The sequence below is a fragment of the Anastrepha obliqua genome, chromosome 1 (genome assembly GCF_027943255.1).
Source record: "Anastrepha obliqua isolate idAnaObli1 chromosome 1, idAnaObli1_1.0, whole genome shotgun sequence".
Lineage (NCBI taxonomy): Eukaryota > Metazoa > Arthropoda > Insecta > Diptera > Tephritidae > Anastrepha > Anastrepha obliqua.
In genome coordinates, this window is record NC_072892.1 from 147,350,134 (window position 1) to 147,364,755 (window position 14,622).

General features: G+C 40.0%; 1 protein-coding gene across 1 annotated transcript; it reads left to right on the top strand.

Moving 5' to 3' along the window:
* Window positions 1-659: 659 nt before the first annotated feature.
* Window positions 660-2,593, top strand: LOC129253386 (homeobox protein bagpipe). Its single transcript, XM_054891743.1, has 3 exons — window positions 660-1,302; window positions 1,520-2,019; window positions 2,138-2,593. Exons 1-3 carry the CDS (start codon window positions 660-662, stop codon window positions 2,591-2,593), a joined length of 1,599 nt encoding a protein of 532 aa, XP_054747718.1.
* The last annotated feature ends 12,029 nt before the right edge of the window (window positions 2,594-14,622 follow it).

Here is a 14,622-nt window from a genome sequence, read left to right on the forward strand (position 1 = left end):
AATTACATTGATAAATCACTTGAGCTACATTGATGCTCGCTAACAGCCAATCAGCTGGCAAAACCCTCACTACCACCATCAACAGCACAAGTGCCACCAACCACAGCCGAGCTGAGCAAAGATGTCAGAGACGCTGTGTAGCGCATGAGCGCTACAACAAACGAACGAATCAGCAACAGAGTTGAAAAAGTACTCATACTCGTAGTGTAGTGATTCTGTTGTGGCGCGAGATGCCAGAAGCGTGTTGCGAGTATGCTGGGCATTGCATAAAAATAGAACATTTCGCAGTATTTACCATAGAGACGCCACTATTGCCGCTACATCAACAACGGCTGCATTACTTAAGGGTCACTCGGTGAAAAACACTCGAGTGCCATATAACAGCCAACAGCCAAGATGCTGAGTGGCGGTGGTGGCGGATGATCTAGTGAAGGCTGCAGGCTGCCAAGTTGAGCAAAGTATTTAAAAACTAACTGTGCGTGGTGAGTTTGTTCAATGGTGTCGCATACGCAGACATTAACGGACGTGTCAAAGGTCGGGAAGTACCAGTCAAGTGTGTTTTATGAAAATACTACAAAGTGTTTAATACGACTAATAACAAAATAGAGAAGTAAAAGAGTTTGAAAAAAAAACGCAATTGTGAAAAAAATAAGGAAAATATGCTGACGAATATTGAGAACAACGGCAGTGGCGGTACATTAGTGAGCCTCAGCAAGGTGGCACTCACTACACCTTTTTCGATAAATGACATTTTAACGCGCAATAACAATAATTTAAATGCAGTTCAACAAGAACAAGCACAACAACAACGTAGACGGCATGTGACCGACTCTGAAATGGCGTTGAGTGCGGAAGTGGCAGCTGCCGAGTTACGGCAGAATAAAGCGCGCGAATCAAAAAACGATTTAAAAATGTCCGGGTCTTGCTGTCATATCGCGGCAGGTGAATCCACTGGTTACAGGTTAACTTCCGGTTTAGAAAATACCTCGTCGCGCAATTCGTCCAACAATCCTAGTCCTATTTGTGAGATGCGCACAGCAGTAGCGAAATTTTCGAGACAAGGTTTAATGGAACGTAGAGGCGGCGGCGGCGGCGGTGGCGGTGGTGGTGGTGGAGTATCGGCGGTTGGTAGTAATAGTAATGAAAACACTGATTACATGTCCTACTACATGACGACGTTGGACAACAACAACCACAGTGATTACCATTTAGCGCGCAAGTTCGGCTATATTGGCGCTGGGAATTTGGTTGGCAACCGCGATTGCCCCATCGACATGCGACGTTGCAGCAATAATGAATCAGGTGATTTGCCGAAAAGTTTTAAAAGCATTTTAATGGCCTTATTGCATTAGCGCAAGCGACCCACATTAGGTGATTGTCGGATTCTTTGTGCGCTAGAGCTTTGTGACCAAAATTTGTGAAAGTAGCGCAAAGAAATTTTTACTTGCTTTACTACAACAAAACTATGTATGTATAAATAATAAATTGTTATTTTCCTCTACTCTCTATTGTGACACAGATTCAGAGTCCTCGCCTCCTCCAATGTTGTCTCTCTATGGTGGCGCCTCAGCTAATGCCGCTGCGAGTGCCTGTGGTGGTGGCGGCGGCGGCAGCACATCGCCTTCATTGCACGAATCTGACTCCCTCAACGGGTCAATGAGCCGTAAGAAGCGTTCACGTGCTGCATTCAGTCATGCTCAAGTTTTCGAGTTGGAGCGACGTTTTGCACAGCAACGTTACCTCAGCGGCCCGGAACGCGCCGAAATGGCTAAAAACTTGCGCTTGACCGAAACGCAAGTCAAGATTTGGTTTCAAAATAGGCGCTACAAGACGAAGCGTAAGCAAATACAGCAACACGAAGCGGCGTTAATGAGCGCGGCCACCAAGCGCGTGCCGGTACAGGTGCTCGTGCGTGAGGATGGAAGTGGTGCCGCAGCTGCAGCAGCGGCCGCTGCCTATGCACACATGTTGCCCACGCACGGCATTGATCCAGCACTGTTACACATTTATCGACACCAGGTGGGCAATAGTTTCATTATTTTAAAATATTTATTGTTAAAAGTTTTGATTGCTTTCCATCACAAATATGAAAATGTTTTAAATCTAAATCTGGTTATTTTCTTTCTTCCAATTACAGCTGCAAATGGCTTATGGCGTTGGTGTGTCTTTGCCTCAAGTTCCATTTCCTTATTTTTATCCACAAGCAGCGAAAATACCCCAACCCATCCCTCCACCCAGTCAGCCGACGACTGGCCAAGTTGCAGCAGGAAATTTCAGCGCTCAAATAGCAGGAAACCACAATAACAACAACAACAACAACAACATTGATATTTCGAAAAATGCATTGAACTTTGCTAAAATGGAACAAGGCATGCGGTACATTCATTGTTCGTCGGCCTCTTCGTCACCCACCCATGTCAACGACCACGGCAGTGCAGATGGCAGCAGTCCGTCCAGATCGTGTTCCAGCCCGCCGCTCGCTGATGCTGCTGCTGTTGTCTTTACATCCGTAATGCCCGCCGATGCTGAAAGCGGCGCTGATACGCACTCTGCAACGACCGAGGATTGCGATGAAAATGTGGAAATAGATTAAGTTCGTAGAAAGAGTATTTAACTAGAATGCCGGTGCATGAGTGCGAAAGTGACAAAGTGACGCATAATTAGCAAATAATATTCTTAATCAATACCGAAATTTGTGATAGTGAAAGTTTTAATTAGTTTAGATGTATGAGTGTTCGCTGCTTCCCCTAATTTTAATCAGTTGCTTAGTTTAGTGCGCATTAGACATAATTAAATGTGAAAATGTATTATGAAAAATATAAAAATAGCCAAAAGAATATTTATTTAGAATTTTGATTTAAATACTTGAAAGTTGAGTTAATACGAACGCCGAGTTAATTAGTCATTGGCTCTGTGTGCGGGCCGAAACTCTGATTGGTGATGCTTTCCTAAATCCTTATGTGCCATAATTGGATAAAATCATCCTGTAGCACAGGTTGCTATTTAAAATAGCGAAATTCGGTTACGTGTCCCCATCACCATCCACTTTCTTCTATTCAATTCTTCACAGAGAAAAAGTACATAAATTTGTTAAACATAGGAGATGATCGTAAAAATAAGGTGTTTGGAAATTGGGCCTAAAAATTCTCTATTTAAATATAAAGTCACTCTCTGTTAAATTAAAAATAAATGCTAAAGTTCCAAGCTGATTAATGCAAAACGAAGTCGTTTCAATATTTGTGACGAATTTTGCATAAATATATTTACAATATTAGCAGTGTTTAAAGTATTTCTTGGCTCCTCCTATTGGTGGTGTGCGTCTTGATGTTGGTCCACAATTGGAAGGACCTACAGTTTAAAGCCGGCAGATGCGTTTTTTTATGAGATTCACCGAGATTTGAACCTACGTTCTCTCTGAATTCCGAATGGTAGTCACGCACCAAACCATTTGGCTACGTCGGCCGCCTATAACCGATAAAAATAAATTATATTTTTCGCTACTATTTTATATTGCAAGCGAATATAAAACTGTGCACTTATTACTTCATACAAATTTTACGCGCATACTAGGGCTGCCTTTTATATTTTTACCACCCAGAAGTTGACCTCGCATTTTACTTTTGATTGTACGGGAACAAAAAGAAATCATTAACTGCCAAACCAAGGCTGCAAGGGGGATGATGCATTAATTTGATCTTTTGAGAGCTCAAAAACTCCTCTTGTGTGAGCCGATACGTGGGTGCTCGCATTGTCATGGTTAAGTATGATTCGTCTTCGGCAGTGGTTTACCTTAATTCTACGAAAACGTCTGACAAGCAAATATATACGACTCCGAATTGACTGTTTGAACTTTCTTTGGTAGTTGTGACATGACCAGATTTTTTGAGAAAACAGGCGAATATTTGGTTTGAGATGGGTTTTCCGTGTACAACTATTGTTGGATTAAGCTAGGGTTGGAGTCCCCGCACTGTGGATTGCGATTTTATTTTTGGCTCATATGCATCTAAGATTCACCGCGACTGAATTTCTTCAACATTTCTGTCGTTTTGTCTTCTTCAACAGCACGAGTCCATTTTTGGGAAATTGCCAAATTATGCGGTATCCAACGAGAACAAATCTTCTTGACGACGAAGTGTTTATGCAATATTGAATGCATGCTAATCTCACTTATGTACAAGGATGCCTGTACCTCGCGATATGTCACGTGAAGATTTTGCGTTATCAACTCAGTCAAACCATCGATTTTTTCTGGCACAACAACTGTTTTTGGACGACTTTCGTAAAACTCATCCTGCAAGGACGACGGTCATTTTGGAACTCGTTGTACCAGCGTTTCACAGTGGCTAAGTGTGATGCTTTACTGCCAAAAGACAAAATAAGTTGATTAATGCACTGGTGTCTCAAAAATCCACTTCGATATAAATTATCGCAGGACAGTTTTCACGAGTTAATTCCATCATTTTGGGCGAGATGAATTTTTAAACTTACTGAAAAATTAAAAAGTAAAGCTCATAAGTGAAAACGTTATATCTAAATGTATGCAAAAAAATACGAAGCTTTCGATAAAAATATCGAATCAACATGCAGCTCATCACACTTAGTGTTTTTTTGTTTTTAAGGAGGTTGAAATCAAAATGTGAGAAACATCATCAAAGGTGCCGTCGCACCAGTGGTATGTGGGGCTCGCTCCCACTAACACTATAACAACCCTCCTTATCGGCTGAGTTCTACCCTGGACCGTGGTAATATTTCGTCAAGGTGGAGCCGCGTTTATGTCTATTGACACAACAGGTACCTGCGTCCAGGTTCCTCTTACACGGGCGTATGGAGGTTATACGCTATCGATAGTATACATTGCTTCCACTTCATAAGTGGTTCTGCAGCAAATGGAACATCGGAAAAGGTGTCGTAAGTATTACCGACATGTCATAGTCTGATACCGTCTTGAGCACTAAGCTGGGGCGTCTGTTATTTGTCGTCAGTTCGTAGGCACTCTACCTCTAGTCAATAGTTGCTGCTGAATTCTTCGCTGCGTGTTGCGTTGCAACTCTGCGCGTTGAAGATATAACCCTATCATTGTTGCAAAAATCATCTTGGCGATTAGATTTTCCGGGCACAGCTGACCACCCAGAAGTGCTGCACGCGTTAGGCGTTCCTCTCTGAAACGATCGCAGTGGAAGAATACGTGTTCCGCACTTTCTATGGCGTTGTTGCAGTTTAGGCAGAACGGGGTGTCCTCCAGATTAAATCGATGGAGGTACTCCAAAAAACAACCGTGGCCACTCAACGTCTCCGTGTTTCCTGGTCACCCATTGGCTAATATTCAAATAAGCCTATGAGTCCAACGTCCTATGAATCCAACAGTCTCTCTTCAGCTTTTTCTTCTAATGACGGCTTAGCCCGTCGCCTGCCGTAGAGATGGCTTAATTTTTTGCCTGAATGTCGGCTGATAGTTTGCCCGCAATAACGCCTATTGCGTCTGTCGAGACCGTTCTGTAGCCACAAGTCACCCTTATTGCACTTCGGCGAAGTACCTGTGCTGCGCGTTGTATGCTGGACGTTTTAGCTCCGGCCCATTTCGGGGCAGCGTAAAAGACTACGGAGTCTACAACCGTCGATAAGACACGTCTTCTGCTGCCTTGCGTGCCGCCAATATTAGGTAACATTCGTGTAAGCGCTCCATTGATAGCATCAGTTTTTGCGCTTGCTGCAGATAGGTGCTGCTTGTAGGCGACTTAGCCCTGTCTTTTATCACGCCAAGATACTTAATCGACTCTTTAGAGAGTATTTCATACGTAGTTTTATTTCCTCCTTTTTTCTACGCCCACTGATGAGTACCGCCTCGGTTTTTTGGGCTGCGAATTCCAATCCGGATTTTGCCAACCATAGCCTCACCCTTGCCTCTGCGGCATTGCTTTTTGCTTCCAGCTGGTCTATGTGTCTACAATAGTAGCACCGTCTGGTAGTTTTAGTTTGAGGACCCCGTCGTACATGACATTCCAAAGTATTGGACCAAGGACAGTTCCTTGGGGAATCCCGCCAGTGATTTGGTATGTTTTTTGGCCACATTTAGTGTTGTGAAGGCGCAAACTATGAAAGACAATCCTCGAATACTCGTACATATGTATGCGCGTAAAAAAAAATTATTGTAGATCAAGAAGTGAAGCAGATTACCCATTTGAAGCGCCGAAACACTTCAAATTCGGATCAACAAAATTTATCCCAATAATTAAATTTCGATTAAAACCGTTCACCCAAACTCAATTAAACTTTGTTCCATCTGAAATTAGGCAGCGATCAAGGTACACGATGCAACGGAATTCTCAATGAATATAGTATTTTATTTGCAATTCATATAAGGTGAAGATACTAGAGCAGCTAATATGTTTTTCTCTAACTTTGTCTGTTTTGAATCTCGAAGTTACCCGTTTTTTTGTTGATTTTATTTTTTTTTTATTTACCCATTGAAATTTTCACATGGAAATCACCAAAATTGCAGAAACTGAATACATGTAAATTTTGTTTTTGTACTCACCTTGTCGAATTTCGACTTGAGAATTATCGAAAGAATTAAAAATATCTACACCAATTCTAGTTGGATAGTAGAATAGCCTTTATTGATTTTTTTAAATGACTCATGCGAAATTGAAATTGAAATTTGAATAGGTCGAGCCAAGGCCCACCAAGAGATTTGGTGGCTCCTAAAACACTCAACCTAAAAAACCCATTGTGTTTAGAGCTCTGGAAAGAGGGTAGATAGTCCAGGAGGGAAGGAGAAAAGTATCAGAGAAAGATATAAAAAAGAATAGAGACAGACACAAAGGTAGTCCTGTGAGAATTTTCCATATTCTGTGGCTAATCTGTAAATATCCTCCAGTTTTAGAGAACGAATATTACTCGTTCTCACGACATCGCAACCCAAAACTCGTAGCCTTGGCCCAGCAAAGGCAGAACACTCATAGAGAAAGTGCTGAGTGCTATCCGTCTCCCCCAAGCAAGACAGGTACATCGGTTGTGTGCTGTTATAATACCGACCATCAATCGAACGTTTTTCTTTCCAAGTTTTAGTAAAAAGTTTGATAGTTTTCTGTTCGGTCTTCTCACAAAAAACTTTGCAGTTCTGCAGCGTTCTAGACCGGACCAACGCTCTTTATTTAAATTACATACATAATCGCTGATCTAATTCATGATTCCTTCGGAACTGATTCCGATTATTGGCTCTGGTCCTTGTGGGGGAGCCGCTGATCCACGTTTGGCCAATTCATCGGCAATTTCGTTTCCTTGAACACCGGAGTGTCCTGGAATCTATATATAGTAAGTACAAGCACGTTCTGTCTTGCGACAGAATTAAGCTTCTTCTTACATTCTTGAACAATCTTGAGGTTTGCTTCGCATTCTCCAGAGCCTTGAGGGCAGCCTGACTGTCACTGAAAACTCCAATCTGTTTCCCGCTCCATCTCCTCTCGATTATCCTTTAGGCTACTTTGAGGATGGCAAAAATTTTCGTTTGGAAAACAGTTGCCGTTTCCTCCATAGCACTAAAGATAGACTTTATTCTGATTAATTTTAAATATTTTTATTAGGTTTTTTATACGAATTTAAGTGCAATAAATTAAACAATCAATTGGGTTACACACCCTTAATTATGATAATGCAGTATTATGTAGTAGTATGACTACTAAAATCCAATTTACGCTTTCTAAAATCAAAGTGGATTTTCCAAAATGGAATTGTCGCTTTTTAAAATCCAAATGGAAACGGTGTATCTGGTATTTTTTTGTTTTGCATAGCAGAAGTTCTACGAGGCATTAAACACCAAATGCTTTTTCTAACACTTGGTCCATTCAGCAGATAATGAAAAATTTGCGAGTGCATTTCTGCCATGAAAAAGTCGCTTAAAAACATCTGACGTTACACAGCGGCTACAAATTGTAGGCCTTTCATTTCTGCTACAACAGCGGTAAACTCCAAATTGGAAAAGAAGTATGCTATTCTCTTACTTATTCAATGAAGTTCTTGTTCAAAAATTTTGACCAGGATAGGAGCTTCTGAGCATTTCAGCTCTTCTATGCTTTTCATGTTCAAATATGGCCACATGAGTAGATATCTGGAATAAGAACTACGGTTTACACTGAGCGTCAAAAAGAGAAAAAAATTATTCTATCTGTACTAAATCTTTTATTTCAGTAGGTACAGTTAATGATAAAAATTAAAATGTTTTAACGCAGATTAAAAGGCTTATATATAACAGAAGTTTGGCCAAAATGTTTTTTCTTGCATATGGGATGATTTAGAAATTGGGATATGAGCGTCGGAACAGCATGTTTTGATATCTGAAAAAGCTCTAAGTCAAAAACAACTAAAGTCAATAAGTGAAAAACGAAGAGAAATTTCGAAACAGTTAAAAATTTATTATAACTCTTTTGCAACGAGCTTATTAAAATCTTCAAGAAATAATAATAAATTCATGGGAAATAATAGAAATTCATGAAAGCTTGGTATCAGAGGGCCATCCGGATGTTGTTAAGGGAAATATTCAAGTCATTATCATAATCATTCGTTTATCTCCTATCCTGGTTTTGGCAATTTGGCAATAGGAATTTTAGTGCGTTCGCGGTTTCCCGCATATATCGATCCACTCTATGAAGTCTGACGTCGGCCCCTCTTGCGGCTTCCTCAGGGGTTCCAATGTGTGTGGCCTATCCACCTCCATTTTCGTAATTTTATATGCTTGGCCATTGGTTGCAAGTTGCACGATCGTTGCTGATGACGTTTGGCCACCACAATTTGAGAAGGCTCTGGTAGAAGATAATAAATGCTCTCAAGGGAACAAGGCTGTAACTGATATCACAAAATCTCCAGCTTACCCACAAAAGTTAGGGATAAATATTTAGTTTGACAGAAGAAACTGAATGTATGAATGAAGAAAATGTTCAGCAAATGAAATAAACGCCTATTTGGAGTCTCGAGAAATCTTATTATTTGGAGGGCATTAACATATTAAAGAACATGTGCGTGACTAACATTCGTTAGAGCCCGAGTCCGAAATCCATTGCGGGCTTGAAACACCAATTGAAGTTTTTTCTAATGGCGGTCGCCCCTCGGCAGACAATATCAAATTTCCTAGTGTACTTCTGCCCTGAAAATGTCCCTCAGAAACCATCTAAAAACGGATAAAACTGTAAGCGCCTCCAATTGTAGGAAAACAACAACATAAAGGGTGAGCAGATTCGAGGTATTTTTCCCAATGGGGTTTTTTTGACAGATAACGCGTGACTATTGTTAAATTAAATACATATTTTTTTCAGTATTCATTGACGTTTCATCATGGAAAGACTTACGCCTCAACAACGTTTACAAATCGTAAAATCTATTACGAAAATCGACGCTCTGTGAAAAGTGTTCATCGCGCACTTAAGCCAACTTATGGTATTGAGCGATGAAGCCCATTTTTTGCTTAATGGCTACGTCAATAAGAAAAATTGCCGTATTTGGGCCGAAGAGCAACACGAAGCCATTCAAGAATAGCCATTACATCCATTAAAAACAACCGTTTGGTGTGGTTTATGGGCTGGAGATATTAACGGTCCATATTTCTTTGAAGACGAAGCTGGCGCCAATGCCACAGTGAATGACGAACGCTATTGTGCCATGATAAACGACTTTCTGATGCCGAAAATTGAAGCCCGTGACCTCTTTCACATTTGGTTCCAACAAGACGGCAGACGGCGCTACTTGACATTCAGCCCGTGAAACAAAGGATTTACTGCGTCGTCGTTTCGGTGAGCAGTTTATCTCTCGTCTAAAGACCGAGTGATATCACACCTTTGAAATTGTATTTGTAGGGGTATGTAAAGTCTTAATGTTTTTTGGATAAATCAGCTTCGATTGAAGCATTGGAAGCCAACATTACCGACCAAAGTTCTCCAGCGACTCACGGATGTCCGAATTATGGCGCAGTTGCAACCAATTATTTATTTCAATTTAAAATCCGATACCTCTAAATAGATCAACCTTTATATACATATAAGTACATATATATATATATATATTTACAAGAAAGTGTGATTTGGTACAAATATAAATACCCGTAAATACAAATATTTTTATAAAAGCATTGCGCAAATTTTCGGTGACAGTACTCAGGAGTTAAGTGAGTGTTGGTTGTGACGTCGTGTGCCCACCCATGATGAGGAATACCCAGCGCATGACTGCACTTATACTTGGCGAGACACGCTCACACAAAGAGAAACACTTTACGACGACAATTTCGCTTAAACTTGTCAAAATAGTCTGACCACTTCTTAAAATTTAGTCGCATGCAATAAATTTGTATATGTATAAGTACATCCACATGCACAGAGGACAAAAAATTTCCAACAAAAAAGACATTTCACGCTCGCTGAAGAGTGCAGGCTGCTGGAGGCCTGTCAGTATTGCAATGTTTGCTTGAAATTATTTAATAGGAAGCGGAAGTTGTGGTGCGCATATATGTATGTAAAAGGCCTCGTGCAAATGAGTCACAGTGTGTGAATGTGTGCAAGTACTATGAGTTTTTAATACTTATAGTATTCATAGTGCACATACATATTGAAGGGTTATGATTTATAATATATATATAAACAGAATTAAATTTAATCAAAGGTCCATAAGTCGTCTAAGGGCATATGAAATGGATCTGATAGAAGTCGTAAGAAACCGACATTACGTTGCACATATTTGTATGTATATATATAATATATACAAATAAGTATATATGTATATATGCATGTATATGTGAATATGTATATGTGAATATGTATATGTATATGTATATATGAATTTATAATTGCAGAAAAATTGCCCAGAAACTTACGTTGTTCTTTAATCTAAGTACTTGAAGAAAATTTGTAGCTTTTGCATTCCCATTTTCAATTTGAATCCATAAATATCGCAATACGTACATTATAAATTAAATATAAATTTTAATCGATACATCTGCAGTAAGATCTAATCGCCAATGCTCATGCTAAATGCTATTTAGTAGTGTTGTAGATACTTGTATTTGGGTGCTGTAAAACTCGGATGTTTGTACATTTTGCGATTTTCGAGCCAAAGAGCATTCTACAATTGCGCTAATAGTCATAAGTTACGCTAAATTGCCACAACACCCATACGCGCAGTGTTTGGATACCTACATACGAGTACATACATACGGGATGTAGTAGATACCCTGCAGGAAAAAGTCAGGCTAGTATAGAAACGTTCTAATTCAGTTGGTCAGCAAATTAGTTGATTTCTTTTAAATGTGAAAGTTTAAGACTCATCTTTTGGGCACATCTCGATGAGTGGAGCATTGGGTATAAATAAATAGGTAGGTAGGTATGTAGGTTAGATGGCAAGAGTACCCTAGGTAGACTACAAGTAGCACTTACGTGCCGTTTTGATACCATAATGTGGACCACTACCTGCGAAAAATAAAAATAAAAAAATTTAGGGAAGAGAAACCCGTATACAGCCATACAGTGCTATTGATGTAGTGGAGGAGAGAAAAGGGATCTAGGCTGGAGAGTTTCTTCAAGCCATTCCTAAAGGGCACGCTAAGAAATCTCAAGCCAGAGCCGGCATTTGCAGAGAAAGTGTTCAACAGTCTCTTTCCTCTTCTTTTTCAGTCTTTGAACCTAATGATTCTAGCCCCTCCTATCACTACATTAATTTCCTTACCACCAAGCAGGGACGAGATCCAGAGGTAGATGTTCCCCTCGCCTACTTAGAGAAGTGACAATTGACTCGGCCGCAACATTATTAAAGGCGCCCTCTACGAGTATTTCTATAAAGTGAATTGTTTTTCTTCCAAAGATTTCTCTATAGTCCCTACTACCTCATCTATGGCTGTCTCGGTAGATTTCCCTTTCAGGTAAGCGTGTTGAGCTGGAGATAGTCTGCTTTCAAAGTGCTCTCCAATTAGATAGTCGATCACTCTTTTTAACACCGTGGGAATAAAGAGGGTAAGATTTATGCTCCTGAAGTTCTTGGCCAAGACGTGGCCCCTCCTTCCTGCCTCAGGAATGAAGACCACCTTGGTTTTCTTCCAGCTTGCAGGAACGTTGCTTAACGGGATACACGCCAAAAAGATCTTTTGAAGTACGTGAACCACCAAGGTTTTAGTCTTCTGAAACATCACTGGCATGATACCATCGATACCTGAAGATTTGAAAGGGGAAAATCTATCGATTGCCCAGTTTATTCTCTTGACGGACAGGACAGATGTCAGGGACTTCGCAGGTAACCCTTCCTGTCGACTCGCGCCTTCGTTATAGATTGAAGCAATAGAATTTTCCGGGAAATGGGCATCAACAAGGATTTTTAAAGATTCGGTTGCCGATTCAGCCCATTCCCCATTCTCTCTTTTGTCAAGAGTTGTACATGAATGGTCCTTGGAGAGAACCCTGCTGAGTCTGGCATAGTCTTTTACGATAAATAAATAGACACTGGTGAATGCACTTATTTGAAAAAACCTATTAATAGATATCAAATAAAGGAATGAAATTTATTCACTTCTTGCTAGAAAACATCAAAAGAAATTTGAATTTCACACCATTTACACCTGAATTGTTTCCATAGACCTACCGAATATTAAAATATTCACTATTTTGGCCATAACTATAGTTTTCTTGCAAACACACGAATCAATTTTATTCTCTACTTACACTCTGGATAATAATCGCAGTAACTGAACACATAAAATATGAATCTGAAATTTAACTGATATTAGGTTAAGTTGAACTGTTTGACTTGCAGTCACGCATAGTTTTTTATTCGTACGCATCGTCGTTTTATTTTCGTCAATAGTTGCAAAGAGCGTTGCTGGGTTCAGCTTGTTTATGTCCCATTTGCTTGTACTTTTATTTCGATTGTCACTCGCTCGTAGGCTTCCAATTTCAATGAAAAATGTGATTTATTGCGGGCCACTTCCATTATAATTGTCAAAGACGCTCCAGTCTTTAGGGAAGGTGACTATTTTTTCCGATGCTAAGGTGATGCCAGGTGTGGCGCCTTCGCACGAGGACCACTAAACCTATGCCATGCCCATTTGACCGCTTTAGAGTTGAAACCATCCGCTATGATCAAGCGTACCAGTAAGTGCTTTGTTTTCTATGCTTTCCAATTTCCAGGTGAATTCATCCATTATGTCGTTCGGTGTAAGGTAACAGCTCATCATTGTGAATTGGTTGTTTGCAGTCACGCGTAGACTTTTCGATTGATGGCGATACCAAAGGGAGTTCATTTGTTATGTGTTTTGAAATATTCCATCCGCATGATGCCTGTTTCTATTGCGAATTTAAGAAGACATTTCCAGCCCAGTGCTAAGATGTCTTCCAATCCATCAAACTATGTAGCCCCAAGTATTTTAAGCGTACTATGAATAACGCCGGACATCCGTAAAGGAGTTGCTCTACAGTTTCCTATTGAGCCCTGCTTCCTACATTTCCTGCATTCCTCGCTGTCTGAGATTCCTATCTTATAAGCATACGCCTCTACTGGACAAAGTCCTGTCAGCACGCCCATCAGAGTTCTACAATCTTTTCGTATTACTGATAGTATAGTAGGACTGTGATCGTCATGTTAACACAAGATCTTGGCATTCCTGCAAGTGGACAAGCTCTTCCATCCCCCATCTCGTCTGAGCAGATTTTTGTCTAGTCCGTTGTATATATTAATATTCGTATTGACTCTGGTATTACGTTGACAAAATCTGAGGATAGAGAAGCCCCGTTTTTCGCTATTTCGTCTATCTCATTCTCTTCAATGCCCTTATGGCCTGGAAACCAATAAAATTGTAGCTTACAACTCGCTGCCATCCTTTCTACTGCCTCCCTGAAGAACTATCTTGGACGTTATACTAAACGATGTAATTGCTTTAATGGCTACCTGACTATCTATGTAAAAATTAACCTTGGAGCTGGTCTCAGTGGTAACACAGGCTAGGTTTGCACCCTTTCCCACTCCAAAAGCCTTAGCATGGAAAACACTGCAGTGATTTGCGCCTACTCTACTAGTCATTTTAGGACCGTCCGTATAAAAGTTAAGTGTATTGCATTTGAAGCTAAAGCCCTTACGCCATCCTTCTTTCTCGGCAGTGATCTTGAACCTTTTTTCCTAGGTCCTGTATGAGAGTTCTTTTAGGGATTTTGGTCTTTCTGTAGACTTTGAGGCAAAGTTCTCAGCTAAAAGGTGAAGTATGTATTCGGGGAACGGTGTTGGAGTCGTTCTTAGCGCACCCGTAAATGCATAACTGATATTAATTTTATTAGTACCATAAATTTTAATTCCTTATTAGTTTTTGTAAAGAATTTTTTTTTATTATTTCTTTTTTATGATTTTCTTATAATGCATTTCCTTGTTTATCTTATAATATATTTTAAAGCCTGCGTTGGGAAGGAATTAAATACACTTTATTTTTCATAGTTTAACTAGTCGACAATTGGTTATTTTAGAAACATAGAATTATTTTTGGTTAACTGGTATTTTACTAATGCAGGATCGGAATTAACATTTTATAAGACATCGTTATTTTAAAAATACCACTTGCTAAAATAGGTGAAAGTTATAACACAAACTGGTTGAGCCGAAAAGTGAACT

Excerpts from the sequence above, each read along its gene's own strand:
- LOC129253386 (XM_054891743.1), top strand. The coding sequence starts at position 660 with ATGCTGACGAATATTGAGAACAACGGCAGTGGCGGTACATTAGTGAGC. Across the intron at positions 1,303-1,519 it reads TTGCAGCAATAATGAATCAG|ATTCAGAGTCCTCGCCTCCT; the intron begins GTGATTTGCCGA and ends ATTGTGACACAG. Across the intron at positions 2,020-2,137 it reads TACACATTTATCGACACCAG|CTGCAAATGGCTTATGGCGT; the intron begins GTGGGCAATAGT and ends TTCCAATTACAG.